The sequence below is a fragment of the Neofelis nebulosa genome, chromosome 8 (assembly GCF_028018385.1).
Source record: "Neofelis nebulosa isolate mNeoNeb1 chromosome 8, mNeoNeb1.pri, whole genome shotgun sequence".
In the NCBI taxonomy this organism is placed as follows: Eukaryota; Metazoa; Chordata; class Mammalia; order Carnivora; family Felidae; genus Neofelis; species Neofelis nebulosa.
In genome coordinates, this window is record NC_080789.1 from 75,231,807 (window position 1) to 75,258,447 (window position 26,641).

General features: G+C 34.3%; 2 protein-coding genes across 3 annotated transcripts in view; one reads left to right on the forward strand and one right to left on the reverse strand.

Annotated features, from left to right (window-relative positions):
- Positions 1-26,641, reverse strand: part of C8H12orf40 (chromosome 8 C12orf40 homolog) — a 257,398-nt gene that overhangs the window by 116,052 nt on the left and 114,705 nt on the right. Inside the window, exon 5 of one of the 2 annotated variants that reach the window (XM_058743119.1) lies at positions 24,368-24,534. The gene's annotated coding sequence lies outside the window, so the exon portion shown is untranslated. Of the gene's footprint in view, positions 1-24,367; positions 24,855-26,641 lie in introns of those variants that run through there. The other variant, XM_058743120.1, reaches the window with a different exon arrangement.
- ABCD2 (ATP binding cassette subfamily D member 2) overlaps positions 1-26,641 on the forward strand; it is a 67,683-nt gene that overhangs the window by 19,094 nt on the left and 21,948 nt on the right. Inside the window, exon 6 of the mRNA XM_058743117.1 lies at positions 3,658-3,803. Coding sequence (XP_058599100.1) covers positions 3,658-3,803 — 146 coding nt within the window. The remainder of the gene's footprint in view (positions 1-3,657; positions 3,804-26,641) is intronic.

Consider the following 26,641-nt stretch of genomic DNA (forward strand, 5'->3'; position numbering starts at 1 on the left):
GTTTAATTTTGTTGAGATTAAGAGTTGTTATTTATTATTCTATGTCTTGGTAACAAAAACCAAGAAGTGAAAATTGCTTAGTAAACCAGAGGCCCTAATTTAAAGCATTGTAAAATTTGAACAAACATTTTTGGAATTCAAGCACACAATAATTCTCTGATAAGCATTAATGACTACAATGAAGGCATCTAAATTTACAAAGACATGATTGGACTTGGTAACAGAATTACAAACATGACAATACACATACTAATGATTTCAGCATGGACCTCAGTCTAAGTTTAATTATTACAGATGTGCTTGCAAATGAATAAGGGTTCTGGAAGATGATAAGTACTGAACATGGGAAAATTCTGTGTTAATAAATATAGGAGAAATTGTGTTTGTTTTGAGAGAGAGAATGAGTGGGGGGAGGGGCAGAGAGAGAGACTCTTAAGCAGGCTCGTCAGTGTAGAGGCTGATTTAGGGATTAATCCCATGACCCTGGGATCATGACCTGAGCTGAAATCAAGAGTCGGATGCTTAATCGACCAAGCCACCCAGATGCCTGAGAAATTGTATTTAAATTACAATTTGGTTAGGCTTTATTTTTCCATTTATAGACTTACAGAATGATTTAATTAGTTGGATATGATCATGAGTACCAATTAGGTGCTAATGATGCACCATAATCTTAAGTAGATTTGAAATAAAACATTTGAAGGGGCATATATGGAATGTTTAATTATTTATTAATAGTTTAGCAATTTTTTTATTTATGACTTGTTATACAGAGTTTGTCAGGTTATGTTTTATAGTATCAATTCTTGTTGTTCCATTTATTAAATAGTATTAAGAGTCTTGAATTATACCACCTACTAACTACATTATTGTGGACACATCACACTCTTTCTGTGAAAAAATTCAGGGCTCAGTTTGTTTTTTATACAAAATGAATTTAAAAATACTTAATCTAATGAAATGTCATCAATTTTGAAGTTCTACAAAGATATATGTTAATATAGTATACTTTATGATAGTTGGCTTTGTTTCTGACTCGGGGAGTTTTATTTAAAAAGTGTCAGGTCCCTAAAATATAATGAAAATTCTGTTTCCTATATATACATTGACAAACAGGTTTCTAGAGGAAAAGGTTCTTATCCATTATGGGATTAAAAAACTATTTGATAAAGAAAATTCAATGATGTGGGAATTATTTTTGCTTCACACTCACTGTTAAACATAAGAAAACTTATGCTAATAAAATAATATGAATATAGAAAAGGCTTCTATTATGACTCAAATGTGTTAAATTTCTGAGAATTCCTAATAGAGAATGATGCTATTAAAATATTTTGTGAATATGCCTTTTGCCATGCCACATACCTTTAAAAAAATCATTTAGGAGGTATTTATGCTTCTACAAAATTAAACTTCCTTAACCCTCTCTCTAGTGACAGAGTGCAGCAAATCACAAAATTAATTCTTTCTGGGTTCTTCCCAGGATTTTCTTCAAACTTTATTCTATCAAAATAACTTTTCAGTTGGCTACAATTAGGGAGAAAAAATATCTATAGTAAAATGTTTAGACTCAAGCTCACTGCTGTCTTATGTCCTTGTGGTAGCTGCCTTCAGTGCTTGAAATGTTCTTTCTCCTGCTCTGACTGGCTGTTTCTTGTCACGCAGGCTCAGACTAAACGTTACCTCCTCAAAGAGGATTTTCCTGTCCACCCATTCAAAAGAAGCATCCCCCTACCACCTCCAACCCCACAATGCCACCATTGGCATTGGCATTCTTTCCCAAATGAATCTTTCTTGTTTTGCCATTATAAAAGTATTTATCACTGCTTAATTTTTGTTCACATGTTTCTTGCTGTCTTTCCCATTGGAATATAAGCTCTATGAGAACAGAAATGTGTCTTGGGTAGCACTGTAGCCCTTGTGCCTAGAGGAATGTCTGGCACATGGTAGATATCCAATCAGTGTTTACTAAGGAAATCTAATTATTTAGACAGAACATAAATCTGAACCATTTTGGCTTTACATATACTTATTGTATACATCCTTAGCTCCTTTATCTTAACCTCCTTCCCAATCCTTCCCTTTTTTCCTTCCCTTCCTTCCTCTTCCCACCACCTTCTTTCAACAAGAAGATTCCAGTTTATGTTATACACAATATGTAGACACGGAAGTGATCCCTTATACTGACATAATGCAAATAATATAGTGTTTTTTCACCTTTGAGTTTTCTTTTTTTTTTTTAAGTTTGTTTATTTATTTATTTATTTATTTATTTATTTATTTATTGGGTGAGGGGGGTAGAGAGACTGGAAGAGAGAGCGAATCCCAAGCAAGCTCTGTGCAGGCTAACAGCACAGAACCTCGGTGCTCAATCTCAAAAACTGTGAGATCATGACCTGAGCCAAAATCAAGAGTCAAGCCCTTAACAGACTGAGCCACCCAGGCGCTCCTTCATCACTGAGTTTTAAATATGACATATTCTATATCACTGATACTTAGATATTTGTGTCCCTATTATACAAAACTGTATCTACAAGCATACAGATTTCTGCCTTTCATACGTTGATGCTCTATTCACTTTTTAGTACTGATTACAAAACATCATTTGTTCTTAGAAATGTTCTTATCAGTGTTCTTAAGGCAAATTTTTAAATGCTGTTCTTTTTCCTTGTTTTTTACAATGCCTTTTAAATACCACACTAAGACAACTTCCTGATTCTATTGGGTGGAATGGGAATTCATGAAACTTAACTGTTTAAATTTAAATGATAAATAAGATGGAAGATTCTAAAGAGAAGCATCCAACTGATAATGGATAAATAGCTTATTATATATATATATATATATATATATATATATATATATATATGTTTTAATTCATTCGTAGAATTATATATTATACATATACAACATATGTAACATATACATAACACATATAACATATATATAACATATATGACATATATATGTGTGTGTGTATATATATATACACACACACATATATATATATGTCTTAATCCATTCCTAGACATAAGACTAAATTATAGTCTTCTTGCTTTCCTCTCTCTTGGCTTGGTAAATGTATTTTCCCCATCTGTGAACAAAACAGAATTAGAATCATTTCATCTCTCTGATGAGCTTTTGTGATTGTGTAACATTTCAGACTGCTGAAATAGAAAATTAAACCAACCATCTGGATCTTAGAATAAACTTTGCTTTATAGCTAATAACTCCAACTGACAAATACAACAAAGTTGGATTTGAATTCAGTATAAATTTAGTCAAATATTAATATAAATAAAGTCAAATTTAATATATGTTAATTTAAAATTTTATACTTTCTTATTTCCCATGTGGTTTTGTTTCTACATATGTGTATAACATCTGATGACAGGACCTCAATTAAAATTTTAGAAATCCAGTGCTCATTCCAAGAAGGTCTATTTCCTTTGGAGTTGGATTATCTTATCATGCTATTAGCCTCAGAGCAAAGTCAAAGCCAAATTTGATGTTCTCAGTCCTGATATATATATTTTTTGAATCCTTGCTAATCCTAGGTTATCATGTGTTTCAAAATTTGCAAAGAATTGCTTTTAAATGCTGCCAAATGAAATCACTTTTAAATATTGCAGTTTATAATTCTATTTCTTACTCTAGGTACAAGAAGGAATGCACCTTTTGATAACTGGGCCCAATGGTTGTGGAAAAAGTTCTCTCTTCAGAATTTTAAGTGGGCTCTGGCCTGTGTATGAAGGAGTCCTCTATAAACCACCTCCCCAACATATGTTCTACATTCCACAAAGGTACGTACATATTTTATATCACAAGAACATTTCATTTTTCTTTTGAATTATATTGATTTCCTTAGGCTCCTCAGTTTATCATCTTTAAACAAGTTTTCACTCAGAGCAGCTATTAAGGAAATAAAAGTTTAGTTATCCAAAAAGTTTTATTATTGCTTTGATTAGAAGTTTCCGGGACAATACCACTTCTTTTTATTTTCACATCTATCTAGATATAATGAGTACTCAAAGACTACAGATGTTAATCTCAAGGAATAGCAAGCTAGTTGAAAGAATAATTTGATTGCTTTAGATGTCAACTTATCTCTTCTCACAGAAAAATATTACCTGGATAGTATACTAATCTCTTCACCAAGCTGTATACATTCATATGTTCTAAAATTGTTCACTTATATTTTAAGAGCCTTTATAAAATAGTCTCTATTACTGTTATGCTATATTATTAATGATTTGAAACTACCTTAATTAAAATTTTACTCTAGGAATGAGTGTAAAGTAAGCATAGAAATATTTAAAAGGAACATTGTTTCTTTTGAAGTCTTTAGCCATCTTTCCTCATAAGCATTTAGAAATATCTGAATACAAAGTCATGCGTGAGAATTTGGAATATTTATTCCTGCTCATCTTTTCCATCTGTCATCACCCTGGGTTAGGTAGACATCATAGAGTACTTACTCCTATTGTGTTAGAACTTTCTTCTGTGGAACCTAAAAGAGCACTTAGGCTGGAGGTATAGAACCAGAGCAAATGTGAAATTTATATCAAGTATGGTGCTATCACATGTCTGTCTTGCTCCTTTTCTTTTGTCATAAAGTGCTTGCACCTTCCTGCCCTCTGGTCTAATTTTTAGACCGCATGTTGTAGTTAGGCAGATGAAGTTATGTGGGGTTCTTTGCTTTAAAGTAAGACTTATAGGGCGCCTGCGCGGCTCAGTCGGTTAAGCGTCCGACTTCAGCTCAGGTCACGATCTCGCGGTCCGTGAGTTCCAGCCCCGCGTCAGGCTCTGGGCTGATGGCTCGGAGCCTGGAGCCTGCTTTCGATTCTGTGTCTCCCTCTCTCTCTGCGCCTCCCCAGTTCATGCTCTGTCTCTCTCTGTCTCAAAAATAAATAAACATTAAAAACAATTTTTTTAAAAGTAAGACTTATGTTAGCAGTGGAAAGCTACTTGAAGTATAAGAGAATTAAGAAATGTGTTAGCAATAAGAAAATATTGGATGTGAGCAGTGTCATGAATTCTTATGTTTACCACAAAATAGATAACATCTTGTGACACCAGAATCCTTCTCTTTCTCTATATGCTTTAAAGTTTCTTGGGAGATCTTCTGAATCTGACAACTAAATTATCCTGCCAAAGCTTAAGTTTCAGACACTAATGTGTTAAGTAAATGGATTTTTAATTTTTAATTTAGGTTATAAGGCATAGAATCATGAGGAAAATATTCTATCATAGAATTCTACTCTCAATTCAAATAAAATCATATATATATGTAAATTTTATATTTTAAGCTATTTTAGATTTCCTAAATAATATAAAAGGTACAGTTCGGTTTTTTTTTAATTTTTTTAATTTTTTTAATTTTTGAGAGAGACAGAGACAGAATGCGAGTGGGTTAGGGGCAGAGAGAGAGGGAGACACAGAATCCAAAGCAGGCTCCAGGCTGTGAACTGTCAGCACAGAGCCCTATGTGGGGCCCGAACTCATGTGCCATGAGATCATGACCTGAGCCAAAGTTGGAGGCTAAACCGACTGAGCCACCCAGGCACCCCAGAAAGGTACAGATCTTGAATATAGCTGTAACCTGAACAACACAAGACATTTCCAAGGCATACAAAAGTGCATAATCAAGCAAAATCATCCTTCAGAAATTAAGGAAAAATAAAGACTTTCCCAGACAAACAAAAGCTGAGGGAAACCATCACTACTAGACCTGCCTGAAATGCTGAAAGGAGTTCTTGAAACTGAAATGAAGCTAGCTAGTAACATGAAAACATATGAACATATACAACACTAGTAAAGGTAAATATATAGTCAAATTCAGAATATTCTAATACTGTAATAAGATGGTATGTTAACCACTTAAATATTAGTATGAAAGTTAGAGGACAGAGTACTAAAAATCACTACAACTCGTGTAACTTTTAAGTGATACACAATATAAAAAGAGATAAATTGTGATATTAAGAACATGAAAGGGTCGAGTTTTTTAAAAAAATTATAATGATCATTCATTTTTGAGAGACAGAGACAGAGCATGAGCAGGGGAGGGGGCAGAGAGAAAGGGTGGCACAGAATCCGAAGCAGTTTCCAGGCTCTGAGCTGTCAGCACAGAGCCTGACACAGGGCTTGAACCCATGAACTGTGAGATTATGACCTGAGCCTAAATTGGATCCTCAACTGATTGAGTCACTTAGGCACCCCAGAGTAGAGCTTTTATATGCAATTGAAGTTAGGTTGTTACCACAAAGTGAAAACCTATAGTAGATTCATAGATAAAAACAAGGGAATCAGCATACTACTACATAAAATCACCAATTCACACAAAGAAATAAAAGGCATCCAAATTGGCCAGGAGGAGGTCAAACTTTCACTCTTTGTAGATGACATGATACTATTTGGAAAACCCTAAAGATTCCACCAAAAAAAAATCTGCTAGAACTGATTCATGAATTCAGCAAAGTTGCAGGATATAAAACCAACACACAGAAATTGGTCTCATTCCTATACACCAACAATGAAACAACAGAAAGAGAAATCAAGGAATCTATCCCATTTACAATTGCACCAAAACCCATAAAATACCTAGGAATAAATCCAACCAAAGAGGTGAAAAATCTATACACTGAAAACTATAGACAGCCTATGAAAGAAATTGAAGAAGACACAAAAAAATGGAAAAAGATTCCATGCTCCTGGATAGGAAGAACAAATATTGTTAAAATGTCGATACTACCCAAAGCAATCTACATATTCAATGCAATCCCTATCAAAATAACACCACCATTCTTCACAGAACTAGAACAAATAATCCTAAAATTGTATGAAACCAGAAAAGACCCCAAAGAGCCAGAGCAATCTTGAAAAAGAAAACCAAAGCAGAAGGCATCACAATCCTGGACTTCAAACTATACTACAAAGCTGTAATCATCAAGACAGTATCGTACTGGCACAAGAACAGACACTCAGATCAATGGAACAGAATAGAGAACCCAGAAATGGACCCACAAAGGTATGGCGAACTAAACTTTGACAAAGCAGGAAAGAATATCCAATGGAATAAAGACAGTCTCTTCAGCAAGTGGTGCTGAGAAAACTGGACAGCGACAGGCCGAAGAATGAACCTGGACCACTTTCTTACACCATACACAAAAGTAAACTCAAAATGGATGAAAGACCTCAATGTAAGACAGGAAGCCATCAAAATCCTTGAGGAGAAAACAGGCAAAAACCTCTTTGATCTTGGCCACAGCAACTTCTTACTCAATGCGTCTCTGGAGGCAAGAGAAACAAAAGCAAAAATGAACTACTGGGATCTCATCAAAATAAACAACTTCTGCACAGCGAAGGAAACAATCAGCAAAATTAAAAGGCAACCGGCAGAATGGGAGAAGATATTTGCAAATGACATATCAGATACAGGGTTAGTATCCAAAATCTATAAAGAACTTATCCAACTCAACACCCCAAAAATATAGAATCCAGTAAAGAATGGGGCAAAAGACATGAATAGACACTTCTCCAAAGAAGACATCCAGATGGCCAACTGACACATGAAAAAAATGCTCAACATCACTCATCATCAGGGAAATACAAATCAAAACCACAATGAGATACCACCTTAAACCTGTCAGAATGGCTAACATTAACAACTCAGGCAACAACAGAAGTTGGCAAGAATGTGGAGAAAGATGATCTCTTTTGTATTGTTGGTAGGAATGCAAGCTGGTGCAGTCACTCTGGAAAACAGTATGGAGGTTCCTCAAAAAACTAAAAATAGAACTACCCTACAACCCAGAAAATGCACTACTAGGCATTTATCCAAGGGATACAGGTGTGTTTCGAAGGGATACATGCACCCCAGTGTTTATAGCAGCACTATCAACAATAGCCAAAGTATGGAAAGAGCCCAAATGTCCATCGATGGATTAATGGATAAAGAGGATGTGGTATATACGGAGTATTACTTGGCAATCAAAAAGAATGAAATCTTGCCATTTGCAACTATGTGAATGGAACTGGAGGGTTTTATGCTAAGTGAAATCAGTCAGTCAGAGAAAGACAAATATCATATGACTTCACTCATATGCGGACTTTAAGAGACAAAACAGATGAACATAAGGGAAGGGAAACAAAACTAATATAAAAACAGGGAGGGGGACAAAACATAAGAGACTCATAAATATGGAGAACAAACAGGGTTACTGGAAGGGGTTTTGGGAGGGGGGATGGGCTAAATGGGTAAGGGGCACTAAGGAATCTACTCCCGAAATCATTGTTGCACTATATGCTAACTAATTTGGATGTAAATTTAAAAAAATAAAATTTAAAAAAAAAGAAAAAGAAAAAAGAAAGAAAAAAAGAAAAAAGAAAATCAGCAATTCAAAAAGGAGGGCTATGAAGAGGAGGAAAGAAGTCAGAGAACTACAAAAAAAGCCAGAAAACAATAAGCCAGTATTAGTAAGTCCTTGCCTATTAACACTTACTCTAAATGTAAATGGATTGAATTCTCCAATCAAAGGGCATAGACAGGACGGATGGATAAAAACAAAAAACAAAAAACAAAAAAAAACAAAAAAACAAACAAAAAAAACAAGACCCAACTATATGCTGCTTACAAGAGACTCACTTCAGCTTTAATGACACACATAGATTGAAAGTGAAGGGATGAAAAAAGATATTCCATGTAAATGGAAACCAAAAGACACCAGGAGTAGCCATGCTTATATCAGACAAAACACACTTCTGGTGAAAAATGGTAACAAGAGACAAAGAAGGTCATTATATAAAGATAACGTGTCCAATGTGTCAAGAAGGTACAATAATTGTAATATATATACACCCAACAGTGGAGCTGGGTGCATATATAAGCAAATACTAACAAATATTAAATATGGGTGCATATATAAGCAAATACCAACAAATATTAAATATGGGTGCATATTAAGCAAATACTAACAAATCTGAAGGAAGTTACACAATACATGAATAGTTGGGGACTTCAGTATCCTACTTTCAACAACAGATAGATCATTCAGACAGAAAATTAACAAGAAACATTGGACTCAAACCATACTTTACACCAAATGGACCTAACAGACATATACAGATATTCTATCCAAAAGCAGTAAACTACATATTCTTCTCAAACACGCATGGAACATTGTCTGACATATAACACAAAACTAGTCTTAGCAAATTTAAGAAGATTGAAATCATACCAAGTATTTTTTTTTCATTATAATAGTGTGAAACTAGTATCAATAATAGGAGGAAAGCTGGAAAATTTACAAATATGTGAAAATTAAATAACACACTCCTGAGCAACCAATATGGGTCAAAGAAGAAATCAAAAGAGAAATTAAAAAATCTTGAAACAAATGAAAATGGAAACTAAACATATGGGATGCTACAATAGCAGTTCTAAGGCGATGATTTATATCAATAAATGCCTGTATTAAAAATGAAAAAAGATGTTTCTAATAAACTTTACTTTGTGCCTCAAAGAACTAGAAAAAGAAGAAAAAATAAAGCCCACAGTTAACAGAAGGAAGGACATAACTAATACCAGAGCAGAAATAAATGAAATAGAGACCAAAAGAACAATAAAAAAGATCAACAAACCTAAGAGCTAATAATTTGAAAAGATAAACAATATTGATAAACCTTCAGCTAGACTAAGGGAAAAAGAAAGAAGACTCATGAATAAAATTAGAAATGAAAGGGGAGATATTACAACTAATACATCTAAAATATATATGTTCTTAAAAAACTATTGTGAACAATGTTATACTAACAAATTGGATAACCTAGAAGAAATGGACGACTGCCTAGAAATAACCAATTTACCAAGACTGAATTATGAAGAAAGAAAATATGAAAGACCAATAACAAGAAAGGAGATTAAATTAGTAATGAAAAACCTTCCAGGAAACAAAAGCCAAAACCAGTTGGTTTCACTGGTTAATTTCTAACAAACATTTAAAGAAGAATTAATGTCAGTCTTCTTAAATTCTTCCAAAAAATCAAAGAGGAGAGAGCACTCCCAAACTTATTTTATGAGGCCAGCACTACCCTGATAACAAAGCAAGATAAGGACTCTACAAAATAAGAAAACTATAGACCAATATCCGAGATAAATATAGATGTAAAAATTCTCAACAAAATTAACAAACCAAATTTAACAGCTCATTAAAAGAATCATGCTATGATTAAGGAAGATTTATTCCTGGGATGTGTTCAACATATGCAAATCAATAAATGTGATGCACCACATGAATAGAATAAAAATCATATGATTACCTCAATAGATGAAGAAAAAGCATTTGAAAAAATACAACATGCTCTCATGACAAAATCTCCCAATAAGGTGGGTATGTAAGGAACATACCTCAACATTATAAAAGGCCATATATGACAAATGCACAGCTAACATAATACTCAACAGTGAAAAGTTGAAAGTGGAAGCTTTTTATCTAAGATCTCAAGAATAAGACAAGAGTGCCTAATCTGACCACTGTTATTCAATATAGTACTAGAATTTCTAGCCAGAGCAATTAGGCAATATAAAGAAATAAAAGACATCCAAATCAAAAGGGAAGAAGTAAATTGTCTTTGTTAGTAGATGGTATGATCTTACATACATATAGAAAAGCCTGAAGTCTCCACCAAAACATTCAGGACAAATCAATGAATTAAATGAAGTTGTAGGATACAAAACCAACATACAGAAATCAGCTGCATTTCTATACACTAACAACAAAGTATCTGAAAAAGAAGTAAAATAATCTTATTTACAATACCATTGAAAACAATAAAGTACCTAGATATAAATTTGACCAAGGGGGTGAGAGATCTGTATATTGAAACTATATGACTTTGATGAAAGAAACTAAAGAAGACACAAATGGAAAGACATCCCAAGTTCATGGATTGGAAGAATTAATATTACTAAAATGTCCAAACTACCCAAAGCCGTCTATAGATTCAATGCAATTCTGGTCAAAATTTCAATGGCATTTTTTACAGAAATAGAAAAAAAAAATAATCCTAAAAATTGTGTGGAGCCACAAACTGACCTGAATAGAGAAAGCAATCCTGAGAAAGAAGAACAAAGCTGGAAGCATTAACTTCTGATTTCAGCTATACTGCAAACCTATAGTCACCAAAACAGTATGATGCTAGCATAAAAACAGACATAGACCAGTGGAATAGAATCAAAAGACCAGAAATAAACCCCTGCATATGATCAGAGGTTTATTATTAAATTATTATTTAATTATTATTATTAAATAAACCCCTGCATATTTGACAAGGGAGCCATGACTACACAATGAGGAAAGGATAGTCTCTTTAATAAAGGTTTTAAAAAAAAAAAAAAAAAAAAAACTAGATGACCACAGGTAGAAAAATGAAATTGGAACTGTATTTACACCACTCACAAAAATGAACTTGAGATGGATTGAAAACTTGAATGTGAGACCTGAAACCATAAAAGTCCTAGAAGAAAGTAGGGGAAAAGCTCCTTGGCATTGGTCTTGGCAATGATTTTTTGGATATAACACCGAAAGCACAAACAGCAAAAGCAAAAATCAGTAAGTGGGACTACATCAACATATAGAAGGGGAGAAAATATTTGCAAATCTTATATCTAGTAAGGGTTTAATATCCAAAAAATATAAAGAACACATACAGCTCATTAGCAAAAACTCAAACAGTCTGATTTAAAAATGGGCAGAGAATTGAATAGACACTTTTTTCAAAGACAAATGGCCAACGGGTACATGAAAAGATGGTAACATCACTAAATGCAAACCATATTGACAATGAGATATCACCTAACGCTTGTGAGAATGACTGGTATCAAAAAGACAAGAGATAACAAGTGTTGGCAAGGATGTAGAGAAAAGGGGATCCTTGTGCACTGTTAGTGGGAATGTAAATTGGTTTAGCCATTATGGAAAACAGTATGGAAGCTCCACAAAAAATTAAAAAGAACTATCATATGATCCAGCAATACCACTTCTGGGTATATGTAACTAAAGGAAATGAAAACAGGATCTTGAAGAGATATCTGTATTCCCATGTTCATTGCAGCATTATTTGCAATAGCCAAAATATGAAAACAACCTCAGTGTCCATCAACAGTTGAATGGCAAGAGAAGATATAGTACACACACACACACACACACACACACACACACACACACACAGAGGAAACTTCTTCAGCCAAGAGAAAGAAGGAAATCCTGGTATCTATGACAACATGAATGGATCTTGAGGGCATTATGCTAAGTGAAATATCTGACAAAGAAAGATGAATACTATATGATAACACCTACATGTAGAATCTAAAAAAGCCAAACTTATAGAAACAGAGAATAGAATGGTGGTTACCAGGAGCCAGAGAGTAGAGGAAATGGGAAGATGTTGGTCAGGAGCACAAAATTCTAGTTAGAAGATGATTAAGTTCAGGGAATCTAATGCACAGTGTCATGATGACCATTAACAATAACATACACTTGGAAGTTGTTGAGAGAGTAAATCTAAAATGTTCTCACCATAATAAAGTAATGATAAATATGTGAAGTGATAAAGTCATCAGGTAACATTTCAGTGATCATTTTGCTATATATAAGTACATCAAATCAACATTTTTATATCTTAAACTTACGCAATGTTGTATGTCAATTTTATTTCAGTAAAACTGAAAAAAAAAAAAAAACCAAAGTAATGCCACTGGACTGTACACATAAAAATGGTTAAAATGGCAAATTTTATGCCACGTGTATTTTACCAAATCTTTAAAAAGTGGGAAAATAAAGAAAGTACATAAATCCCAGTGTTTGCCCTCAGGGAGACCTATGTTATTTTGCAATGAACCTAAATCACTGAGAAACCTGTTTTTAGTTATGAAATTTACTGTTGGCTAAGCAAAAGGTCAACTGCAACTTAGTTAAGAAGAAATGAGACTGAAACTCTGTTTTTTAAGGCTAAATGTGTTTTAAAATAATTACTGATGGGGCGCCTGGGTGGCGCAGTCGGTTAAGCGTCCGACTTCAGCCAGGTCACGATCTCGCGGTCCGTGAGTTCGAGCCCCGCGTCAGGCTCTGGGCTGACGGCTCGGAGCCTGGAGCCTGTTTCCGATTCTGTGTCTCCCTCTCTCTCTGCCCCTCCCCCGTTCATGCTCTGTCTCTCTCTGTCCCAAAAATAAATTAAAAACGTTGAAAAAAAAATTAAAAAAATAAATAAATAAATAAAATAAAATAAAATAATTACTGTTAAAAGTCATTTTATCTTCATTATATAGCTTCTAGAAATATGAAAATTTGTATTTATATTTAAAATTTTATAAGACAAATATCTCATATGCAAAATAATATGCAAAAAAGCATAGAATGTACATAAATGTATATGTAAACCAAGAGAGACTAAATGTAGTATTTATTTCTTATATCCTAAACACTGCTGATTTTTTTCAAGAACATTTGAAAATAATCTCATAAGTGTTTATGATTTCAAAAAAAGCTGTGACAACCTACTTCAAAATATTTGCCAATAGTTAAACATTTCTTCTTCAAATATTCGTATTAATGAGAATTATTATCTAATGGTTTATTGCATTAATTTAGGGAAGCAGAATATTGATTAAGTACTACTTTGGCAGAAACAAAAACTGTAAAGTGAATACAGGATCGAGTTTTATGTACCTACAGAATAAATTTCATGACTCACTAACAGACTTTATTAAAATCTCCCTGTTTTCACTTTTTATGACTGAAAGACTTCTTGATAGAGGGTGGATCTCATTGTTATTTTCATGGGGGAAAAGGAGTGGATTTTGTTAAGGTGCATATCTAATAATATCATTTGTATTCAAAAGAAAAAAGTGAACTGAGGAAAATAAATGTTCTAATTAAGCAAATTGGGACACTTACATTTTATTTTATTTTATTTTAATTATTTTTAACGTTTATTTATTTTTGAGACAGAGAGAGACAGAGCATGAACGGGGGAGGGTCAGAGAGAGAGGGAGACACAGAATCTGAAACAGGCTCCAGGCTCTGAGCGGTCAGCACAGAGCCCGTCACGGGGCTCTAACTCACGGACTGCAAGATCATGACCTGAGCCAAAGTCGGACACTTAACCGACTGAGCCACCCAGGCGCCCCGACACTTACATTTTTTTTTTTAATTTTTTTTCAACGTTTTTTATTTATTTTTGGGACAGAGAGAGACAGAGCATGAACGGGGGAGGGGCAGAGAGAGAGGGAGACACAGAATCGGAAACAGGCTCCAGGCTCCGAGCCATCAGCCCAGAGCCTGACGCGGGGCTCGAACTCACGGACCGTGAGATCGTGACCTGGCTGAAGTCGGATGCTTAACCGACTGCGCCACCCAGGCGCCCCCCCCCCCCCCCCGACACTTACATTTTAAATCACATCTTCAGAGAGTGTTGCTGTGGCTCACTTTGCAAGCTGGGAAACCTGAATTCCTAAGAAATTGTGAAATCTCCTCAATATCAGCCCAGATACTGTCTTCTAATACTTAAACAATGTTAATAATGAGAACCAGATAAAAGAAAACCTGGGCCTTAGTTCAATAGAAATAAATATTGTGCTAGATAAATTAGTTTCAAAACAGCTTCCTCTCATCCTATTTCATTAATGATTGGATACAATAACTACTAGAACATTTGATACGTTTTAGCAAAGAAAAATGTTACCTCTAATGTAGATTTAGTAGTCTAAATCTATGGGATATGGTGAAATGTTTTGTTTTGCTCAGATGTAACTTTAAAAAATATTTTGGCAATTTTAGGCTATTGGAGACTGAAATTCCTGAATAATGTGACCGTATTGTAATCTTCAAACTGATGACTGAAACTCATTGTTCCCTACTTTAGCCATCTTGACCCTTAGGAAAAGTTTTCCACTTGAATACAGATCCCGAATTTCTTTTGTCAATTCTTGGTGCAGTTTCTCTGTCTTCCCAACTACCCAAGGGTAGATTTGTGATCTGCTTTTGCATTCACTAATCCACTAATTTATGACCCATTAGTCATGTTGTAGTTCTTCAGCCATTAAACCTCAAAAGTCCAATCTTTTACTTGTTTAGTTCACCTGCTAACAAAACATTATTATATGCTAACATTCACCTAAATGGGGAATTGAAACATTTTGGTGGGGTTTGGGGGCACATAGAGTGAGGAGAGGGAAGGAGAGTGTGGGGAAGGAACAAAGAGGGAAGGAATGGAAAGGAGGGAGGGAAGGAAGAAAGACATAAGAAATAGGTGTTTATTAACAAAAGGTAGCAAAATCTTGGGTCTTTCATATTACTTTTTCTTCTTTTTAATCATCCAGAGGACCATTTGTATACTTCACATATTTCTCCTCAGCAACAGTCTCCAGTTGGTCACCAACCCACTATGTAATTCTGTTCCTAGAGCTCTTGCTCTCACTACCCTTCCTTGGTAGAAATATCTTGGGACAGAAATTTTAACCATGATGTTGTTACTACTCAATCTTTATGCCTTAATACTTAACATTCAACAGATCTGAAATAGATTCAGACTTCCCATAATTGTGTATGGAAAGAAAACTTGTGCAAATTTTTGTCTATCTTTGACTTTGGGGGTTGAGAAGTAAAAGGTTAGGAAAGTGAGAGGACTGTATTATAAGGGTTGAATTAAATTTGACTAAACATTTTGTAAAAGAAACAGACAACAGAAAAAACAAAAGGAGGAAAAAGAGGCATAGAATGGCCAGGATATTATACTTCATATCTTGGGAACATTAATGTATATTATTTTTTGTCAATACTCTTTTTTTTTTTAATTTTAAGTGTTTATTAAAGCCCTGCTATAAGATACTATGTAGGATAGACAGTAAGACATAATCACTCTCAATGTAGAGCTTATGTTAAATTTGGTTATAAACAAAAACATGCAATCAACTTCAATAAAAGTAGGAAAAAGTGCCTCAAGAAAAGCAAGAAATGCTGTAGATGTTCAAAAGGAGGAAAACCATGATATAACAGTGTGTCATTTGACCCAGGTTTTGAAAGTTAATTAGGATTTTAACAGTTGTCATGAATTAGATGTTTCTCCCATGACTAAATAGATCAGAAATGCCTCAGATTCAAGTACACATACAATTATTGTTTTTCTTTTTTGGACACTTCTAAGCAAGGTTGCCCTATCCACCTTTCCTCTAATATACCACTCTGAGAAAAGCAAACATTTATTAGACTCACCTCCATTAATATTATGTCATTGATATATCCCGGAAATAACAGTACCCATCCCCTAGGTCCTTAAGCAGTGCTAAAGTGTTCTTCATGCTGAAGTTCTTTGAATTACTTTTTTTTTTTTAATAAAAGTTTAAACATTTGTTTGTTTATTTTTGAGAGAGAGAGTAAGCAGAGGAGGGGCAGAGGATCCAAAGCGGGCTCTGTGCTGACAGCAGTGAGCCTGATGCAGGGCTTGAACTTACAAACTGTGAGATCATGACCTGAGCTGAAGTCAGATGCTCCACTAACTGAGCCACCCAGGCACCCCTCTTTGAGTTTTTAAAATTTTTTGGTACTTTGTGAGTCTGTCTGCCATTTGTCTAATTTCCACCTAAGGAACTTGTCTCCTCTTTATAAGTAAATGGTACATTTTCCTTATATATGTAATATAAGCTTATATGTTAAATTTTAGTCTGTTAATGCTCCTTGAGAAATATAAAAGATGACATAACTTCTATTATAATCATTACTTCTCATTCTCTTTTGTCAGCAGATATTCTGAAATTATAAAAAAAAAAACATTTTATTTATCAGTTCAGTAATTGTTTACTACTTCATTCCAGGAGAGTATATTCAAGTACCATGTAGCTTAATCTTCTAGACTAAATGTAAATACTGCTTAATAAAGTAGTTATGAACCACATTTTTAAGTTAAATGAAAGAGAAAAATCCTAAATTTGATTGTATGTAAGAATGATAGCATGATTAAAAAGATTGTAAAGAAAATTAAATATAGTTACCTCTGACTATCTTTTAATGTATAAACAGCACTTACTGATTATGCTCTGCATAAGTCATGCTAAATAGAATATTTTGAATAATTAAATTGGAGTTCAAAGAGATTAGAGACTTTAATACTTTGAGTTACATAGCATTTCAGAGCCCGAAGTTAGAGTTCATCAAATCTCTGGATATAAATCCCTCTGCATTCACTGCCTCTTATTTTCAGATTAACAAAATAATCACATTAAAAACATCTACCTGTGATTGAAAAGAAAAAATAAACCACTGTTTGACCTTAAATGTTTTCTCAGACAATCATAGTAATTAAATCTTCTTGAGCGCTGTCCCAGATTTATGGGGAATAACAAACTATGATTCTTTTATAGTTTGCATTCACTTTCAAAAATTTCTGTCTTTTTCAATTGTTGTTCTTAGTTAGATGAGCTTATGACATGAAACCTCTTCTTTTAACAGTGCCAGCATTTAATCCATGCTTTCTGGGATGGCATTTCTACTCATGCCTTTAATGATTTAGCCTATGCATTTTTACTTTTTTTTTTTTTACTGAAGTATAGTTGACTAGCCTATGTTATTTTTTACCATAAAGTGAGTTAATATTGATTTTTAGTTGATAATCTTATGACCTCTTGAAATAATTGATGGATCCTGGGGCATCTTTAGCAAGGGTTAAGTATCTCTGGACTTACTACTTTGTTTTATGTTTTGTTTTGCTTTTTGTTAATTTAAAATACACTAATTATTATGCATTAGTCACTATTCTACACATATTATATGTTCCTAATTTTTCTGTATGAAAACACATAAAGTTGGCATTAGTATTCCTATTTTATAGGTGAGAAAACTTAGGTTGAAGTCAAGCAGCTGACTACAGCTAACATTTGAACTTACGTGTGTCTGACTCTAAAGTCATTTTCACTTGGGTATTGCTAGCAGCAGGGCATATTTCTCTAAAAAATTACTACTCTCTTGCCTGACCTTGCAAGTATCACCATCTAGGGTTGTTTGGTATGCTAAATCTGTATTAATATTAAGCTATTGTTCAGAAGCAGAGGTCCATACAATGCTGGGGGAACATGGCAATCCCAGGCAATTTTAGCATAGTACTGCCTGTCATTCATTTATGTTAATGTGAAGGAAACTATATTCTTGTGTAACATTGAAATTCCTTTAAACTATGTTCAGATCACTTTCAGATTAGAATATGTTCTCTATTCTTTCGTATTCTTCTAAAACCCACTTATCTATAAAGTTTTAAAAAATCTCTAAAAATATTCCCTTAATTTAAAATCAGGCTTCCTGAAGAGATATAAAACAAGCAAATCTTAATTTTAACAATGGATTATGGCGTCAAAAATCATTATTTAACCTTTATGTTGTCAAAAAAAGAGACTGTATTCTGGAACACTGCAAGATTTTTGGTTTAAGTAGTTCAACAGAATGAACAAAACACTTAAATAACACCAAAAGCACCCACATTGACAAACTGCATTGCAGGCCAAGATGTGTATGTGTCAAATGAGTTTTGTAGATACTTAAAAATCTGAACATCCTAGGGCACCTGGGTGGTTCAGTTGGTTAAGCATCCAACTTCAGCTCAAGTCATGATCTCCTGGTTCGTGGGTTGAAGCCCCACATTGGGCTCTGTGCTGACAGCTCGGAGCCTGGAGCCAGCTTCAGATTCTGTGTCTCCCTCTCTCTATGCCTCTCCCCTGTTCAGTCTGTCTCTGTCTCTCAAAAATAAATAAACATTAAAAAATCATTTAAAAAAAAATCTGCACATTCCTTTGAATTGTTTCTATATAAATACGTCCCAAATCCAGGATTTCCTATTTGGAGGGATAGAAGAACTACGTTATAGTAGACCATCATTTAAGCCACACATATAAAACCAGAGAATGACTATTAGAGAACCAGGAGCATGTGAGATCAGGAGGGACGTTAGAAGACCTAGTTTGCCTCCTCTCTCCATGGCAGACAGAGTACCCTCATAGTCAATAAGGTATTTTCAGTGAGATCCTTGCTTTCCTTTGCTTTGCTTTTTTTTTTTTTCTTTTTCCTTTCTTTTGCCTCAGCTGTCAGATTTAAAAATGAGGATGTGGCTTGGAAAAGGACCTAAGTAAGAATATAGGGGAATGCAAGTTAAATATCTCAATTACCATTTTCCTCTGGGTTTCTAGCTTTCAGACTTTTTGATTCTTAATGAATCTCTAAGTGCAAAAAAAAAATAGGGAGAGCCTCTGAAGGACAAAGAATGTGTTTATTTAAGTAAGATGCAGGCTACCCGGACCATTGCCTGAGTGGAATGTTGGTCTGAAAGGGTTGCTGGAATAAAGGAAGAATGTGATATGCTTAATTCAGGGCTACTCATGGAGCCCCATACCCAGTTGGTTACACATACACTGGTCTTGCTGCCCCCAAATTAGACAAATCTGGGGAGATTAGATTTAGATTAGCTTAGGGAGTAAGAGTTATTACTAGAACAGACTTTGCCCATGTTGAGTTACTGTTGAACAAATCTTTATAGAATATAAGCTAGAAAGGGCATCTGCATATCTGTATGTCACTGGTGGTACCTACTGAATCTAAAGAATAGTATATTATAACAGTGCAATGAACACCTGATGAATGATTGAATAAATGAGTAGATGAACATCTCCATAGATTTGGTTTCTACTGCCAAATCAGTCTGGCTCCATATACTAATTAGGAAGCAAACTATTTATTTTGCTGCATGCACTAGATATGTCACGTAATCCTCTTTATGATGGGGATAAATATTTGCCACTTCACATGTCCCTTGTAAAAGAAATGATTTTTGCCATGAAGAAGGCTCAGTTATATGGCTGTAGCTAATTCACTTCTTTTCCTTTGCTTTATAACTATTAGACTAAAAGCAAGTAAACTTTGCATAAATATCTTTGGGCAATTGGCTGACAATTGAAAGTATACATTTTGGTACTTCCTGTGTAGTAGTTGGTACAGTTCAGTTTTTTAAAACTCTCTTAAAGAATCTATAAATGTAAACAATTTCCTATAGCTTTCTTTTGCTTGGGAAAATATTTAGGATAATTTTTTTCATATTTAACTCTTCTATGGGTTAATTTATGAAAATAATAATGGAAATAATCTTCCTTTGCTTCTAAAAGTTTTCCTCAATTTATGGTCAATTATTAGGTTGCACCATATGGAATTAGAATTTTTGTAGGTCAAAAAGTCAAATAATAGGGATTTCAAATGGTAATCTAATATAATGATAAATATTCTTAAAGTTGACTTTTATACTTGATCTTAGCCAAAAGGCCGAGAAGCGATTAAAGTTGACTTTTAAGAAGTTTGCATTCTCATCAGGTTAGCCATACTTTGATTATTCCACTACATTATTCTTATTACTTGGAAATAAATATAGTCCCTGCTTTTCAGGGGGCAGTGCACATCTCTCCTTTGGTGCCTAGGAATAACATTCTAAAAATATAATTTCGATAATAGTTCATATCTCTTTAGTTGAGTATTTTTTTTTGCTACACATTTATTTAAAGAATATTAGGAATGACTTATGCATTGAGGACTCAAATTTAATTCTTGCTATTCATGAGAAAAATCAGATGACATGATTGGTCCCAGTGTGTACATTTATATGAATTATTAATAGCTAGACCTTATGGCTTTCAGATTGCTAACTTCTTATCACTATGGTTACATGGCAGTACTTAGCAATACCTTATTCTTAAATTTAACACATATCATGTTTAAATCTAGTTAATATTGCTGTGAAATTTTTATAACCATTGTTGAAAATTAAATTCCAGATGACTATGAAACATTTCACATTTTGGGTGATCATTCCAGACTCCAAGCACAAGAGACAGAGCCAACATTTCTCAACACTTTCTCCTTCTTTCTACTTTTGTCTCTATTAAAGAAAAAAATAGAGATACCATGAGTATAAACTCTAAGAAATGTTAATGCATTTTACCAAAGCAATCATAAACTGTCAGATTTTTAAATGTTAACACAGAAAAGTGGGAGTAGAATACAAATTATAAGTGTACCCTGAGACATTTGTAATATAAATATAAAAAGCCATAATCACTGCGAATTGATTTGATCTGAAATAATTTTAATTTTACTATTATAACTAATAGTTTTAAATATAGATGCATTTGAAGTCATCCCAGATTACAAAGAAAAACAATTATGATAATTGTTTAAATAATAATTATTATTTAAATTATAATGTGATACCTATGAATTTATTCCGATACCTTTTTCACAGCAAATAGTGGTGATTCTAAATGTTACTTAGAGAAGAGTAAATTGAAACTAGTTAGTGCTTCTTCTTTGATATCTGCTAATTATAAGCAATCTATTTATTTTGTTGCTTGTAGTAGGTATGTTGCAGGATCCCCTCTCTGATGGGCCAGAGCAAGTAAGCTAATAACATTCTGACATGGTAACTGGTCTACCTGAAATATTTAGAAGATGATCTGAATAGGTCTATATGTCTAGAAAGGAAAGTTCAGTAGAGGGTACTTTAAGTGCTTATCAATTCTGTAAAACTCTAGTAGGACCAGAGGAACTTGAGCTAGCTTAAAACGTTAAACTTCAGGCCTATGAGCTGGAAAGGATCACATGCAAATTAATCACATAAACATTGGGTATAAGGTCCTCATCTGTTATGTTTCCGAAGACACTCAGTATCGTCCCAACTTCTCTGGATATAGCTTTTCCAGAGAGTTTGGTGGTGGCTTCATAATATTTTTAAATGCGTATATTAATAAAACCTATCAAAGTATCCTTAGTTGCCATGTACCTCATTGGACACATATAGAATGTGTTGTTTTTACCATTTACATGATTTTTAAACAATAATTGAGAGAAAATGGGACTTTAATAAAGCAATATTTGTTGAGTCCTTATAAATATAAAATTTTATAAATTTTTTTTATAATTTCATCTGTATTCCCTTTACATAAATTTTCAAACTAGCAGTTTTCATATTCTATTACATCATTTGATTAACAAATAGCTCAAATAATAAGTTATGTGGACACATTTGCTGTTCCTCATTTTGCATCATAATATGTTTATGATTTGGCATTTTGCTTAAATCTCATGTTGATTGAATTTTAAATACTTTGTGGCTAAACACCATGTTTGTTTTGTTTTGTTTTGCCTTTTATTTCAAGAGTGCTTATTCAAAATGTTATTAGACTTATAAACTCAATAAAAACTTCAGCATTGCAAAAACATATTTACTTTGCCTTATAATGAAGAGCCATTTTGAAATAAATTTCCCTATCTATTCATCAAAGAAAACTGACATATTTCAAAAAGCGTAGCAAAATCATAAATAATGTAAATTAGCCTTTTAAAGAAGTTACAAAGTTTTTCTCCTCCAAGTTCTTCTTACAAAGAAAGCACATGGAAGGAAGCCTTACATGCATTAATACCTTCGAGGCCCTTATAAGTTGCTCCAGTGAACTAAGTGGTGCTCCAGTTACTAAGAGAAGTACTTCATTGCTGACTACATTGCTTCATTTAAGATTTATATAAACCCACTGCTTCATTTAGTTTTCATAACAAATGCAATAAAGTAAGTTACTCTAAAAATGAGGTAGTTCTAGTTCAGAATTTGGGTCACATTGCTAGTACATAGTAAGATTGGAATTTCAGCCCAGAGCCTATTATCACAACTATGACTCTATACTGTCTTCCCTGAAATGTAGATATAAAATATGATTTCATCCAATATTACCAGTTAATCAAGTCTTATGGTAGAATCCTGTAGAAACACTTGTGAAATGAATGTTCAGGTGTATTTTATTCATTGTAGTCTCCCTTATATATTGTGTCATGGCTGTTCTATAGATCGAATTATATCTGAGGTTTATACTAAGGTATAGAATATATCTGTGCTTCTAATTTACTTTGGAAATTAGCAAAAGTACTACCTACTAAGGTTTCCTTGGATTTCTTCCTTGTCTGAGTACCAGCTGAAAAACTACTCATTGACTCAAATAGTCGGTTTCTATTTTATGCTACTAATATTATTACCAGATATTAACTTAGGATATTGTCACGTTAGATGAATGCTTAATATAATGTAAACAAATAATTATGCATCCTAATTCTGATTTTTTTTTTAAATTACGGTTAGACTGGAGAAGGAAAGATAAAGAATAAGGCAGAAGATATAGAAGAGATATAGAAGAGAGGAACATATAGGGACATGGTAGAAGAAATGTGACCAGAAATGGTGTAGTCACTTCAGAAAACAGTTGGGTGGTTCCTCAAAGAACAAACAAAGAATTATCATATGCCCCAGAAATTCCACTCTTAGGTGTGTGCCCACTGTTTCTAATAGTCAAATAGCGAAAACAACTGGAACATCCATCAACTTATGAATGAATTACCAAAATGTGGCATATTCATACAGTGGAATATTATTCAGCCATGAAAAAGAATGAAATACTATGACATGCTACAACATGAACAAACCTGAAAACATTATGCTAACAGAAGGGCCATCACAAAATACCACATATTGTGTGATTTCGTGTATATGAAATGTCCAGAATAGGCAAATCCATGGACACAGAAAGTATATTAGTGATTGGCAGTGACAGGGAGGAGGGAAGAATGGGGAGTGTCTGCTATTGGGTATGAAGCTTCTTTTTGATGTGAAGAAAATGTTATGGAATTAGATAGTGGCAATGGTTATATGAGCTTGTGAATATAATAAAAAATCATTCAAAAAGTATGTGTACTTTACTAGGGTGGATTTTATGATATGTGAATTATATATCAATTTTTAAAATATGGCCAGGGATTCCCATATTTTTAAAGACCCCATTGAAAATCTTTATAGAAATGTATATATACTCATTAAAATATAAATACTTTTATTTTCAAATATTAGTTAAACCTGTTGTAAAATAACCTTGTGTTATCTGTGCTCCAACTAAATCATTTGCACGTTATGGGAAAATAGGCAGACGAGTGACCTACAAAAATATATTTATATTTAAAACCTTCAACTTTCTCTCTCTTTCTCTCACACCCTTCCCCTTTAAAAAGTAAGTTGCAGTAATCATAAATCTTCATCCGTAACTACTTTAGGGTGTGTTTCCAAAGAGCAAAGATATTCTTTAGCATAACCACAGTACAATGATCAAATTCATGAAAATTCACATTGATATTATTATCTAAACACGCTTTTGGTTCCCAAACTGGCCCCTGTCCCTGGAGGCAAAAGTAGACAGAAGAGACCATTCCTAATTGGCAGGTGGCAGGTGGTAATAAGCAAGGGAACTTACCATATGAGGCTTGTCCTGGGCAGCTACAAGGTGAGTGGATCTCTGCACCTGCCCACCAGAATCTTAAGTTTGTATAGAGGCCTTAACTGGATTCAGTCACATATAGCATCCAGACGGTCCCAATAACACCATGCTGTCTCACGCTGCTTCCTTGGAAACGGTTCCAGCTGTGGGAATGGTAGGCAGAGCATACATTCCAAGCACGTGCGAGGGGGTGAAGAGCCTTCGATTGTCCCAGTCCAGCTCATGGTCAACTGGCAGTCGTGTCCTTCGAATGAGCCCCAACAACTTCCCATATTTAAATTTTCTATTTTTAAATTTCCAATTATCATAATGCTATCCTTTATAATAACTACTTTTTCTCAATTCATTTGCATCTAAGATGCCATGTTACTCTAGTTTCTTTTAATCTCACCTCCTCAGCTTCTCTTTGTTGTTGTTTTTTCTTTTTTATGACATTTATATGCATAGAGTGCAGAACTGTTGTTATTATTTTAAGAAAGTCCCTGGAATTAGTTTTGATTGGTAGTTTCCTGATGCTATGATTCAGGTTACCTTTTTTTTTTTTTTTTAGTGCAAGAATACTACCTATTTCCAAGATCTGCTGGGTAACCAAAAGCTTGGCAGTTTAAAACAACATAAATGTATTCTTTCATAGTTCTGGAGGTCAGGAATTCAAAATCAAGGTCTTGGTAGGTCTAAACCCCCTAAGCTCTAGGGTAGAATCTTTTCTTGCCTCTTCCAGTTCCTGGCAGTTTCAGGCATTCCTCTGCCTGTGACAACATAACCCCAATCTCTCCTGCGTCTTCACATGACTTTCTTCCCTGTGTTTCTCTTCTGCTTATAAGGGCAATTATTGGATTTAGGGCCCATCTGGTTAATCCAGGATAATCTCACCTGGAGATCCCTAGCGTAGTTACATCTGAGAAGACCCATTTTTTTCCAAATAAGGTCACATTCACAGGTACCAGGGGTTTAGGACTTGGGCATATCTTCTTGGGTCTGCAGTTCAACCCACTACAGTATGTAAATGATGTTGTGTCCTTCTCAGAGGATAACATCAGGACATACCAAATATAGACAGAACAGAAAATAGATTTTTTTTTTTTAAGCATGGATTTATATGGACACTCTAATTCAAATTAAATATTACAGTTCTTTCTTTCCTTCTCACCTTCTGTATTTATATCTTCTTTCTTCAGGAGTGAGAACCCTACCTCCTAATATTATTAAAATGTTTACTTCTTTGGTCAATCCTGCAACATGGGTAAAACAATTTCAGAATTGCTACACCTATATGATTACCAACAAGAAACTTGCCAAATAAGGTTCAAGATTTCTTTGTGGTTCTTTTGGTCTTCAACTGAAATAGTGTAGCCACGCACAGGTTTCATGGATCACTACCTCCTCCCCCTTCCGTGTGGTTGTTATTCATTTGATATACTATTCAGTTCATGTGTTTCTGTTTGTACTTAATGTTAAGGTTTCTTCCTTCACCCTTATTGGTTTAATGCTATTTTTTTGAACAATGACATTTTAACATGATTCTAAAAGTAAAAATAGGGGCGCCTGGGTGGCGCAGTCGGTTAAGCGTCCGACTTCAGCCAGGTCACGATCTCGCGGTCCGTGAGTTCGAGCCCCGCGTCGGGCTCTGGGCTGATGGCTCGGAGCCTGCAGCCTGTTTCTGATTCTGTGTCTCCCTCTCTCTCTGCCCCTCCCCCGTTCATGCTCTGTCTCTCTCTGTCCCTAAAATAAAAAAACGTTAAAAAATAAAAAATTTAAAAAAAAATAAAAGTAAAAATATACAGAAAGGATACTTAGGCCACTCCCTCCCCTATCCATTCTGCCTTGTTTCTCCAATCTCTAGTAGGTAACCAATTTTACTAGTTTCTGGTTTACTTTGTTTCCTTTTATGAATATAAGCAGATAAATGTATACTTTCTCATTTCGCTTTCATTTTGTATAAAGGTAGTATATTGTATATTAGTGGTTCTCAAATGGGGATGGTTTGGTGCAGGGGGTAATGTCTGGAGACTATTGGGGGAGGGGCATCTAGTGGGTGGAGACCAGGTAGGCTGCTAAACATTTTTTTTTTTAATTTTTTTTTTCAACGTTTTTTATTTATTTTTGGGACAGAGAGAGACAGAGCACGAACGGGGGAGGGGCAGAGAGAGAGGGAGACACAGAATCGGAAACAGGCTCCAGGCTCCGAGCCATCAGCCCAGAGCCTGACGCGGGGCTCGAACTCACGGAGCGCGAGATCGTGACCTGGCT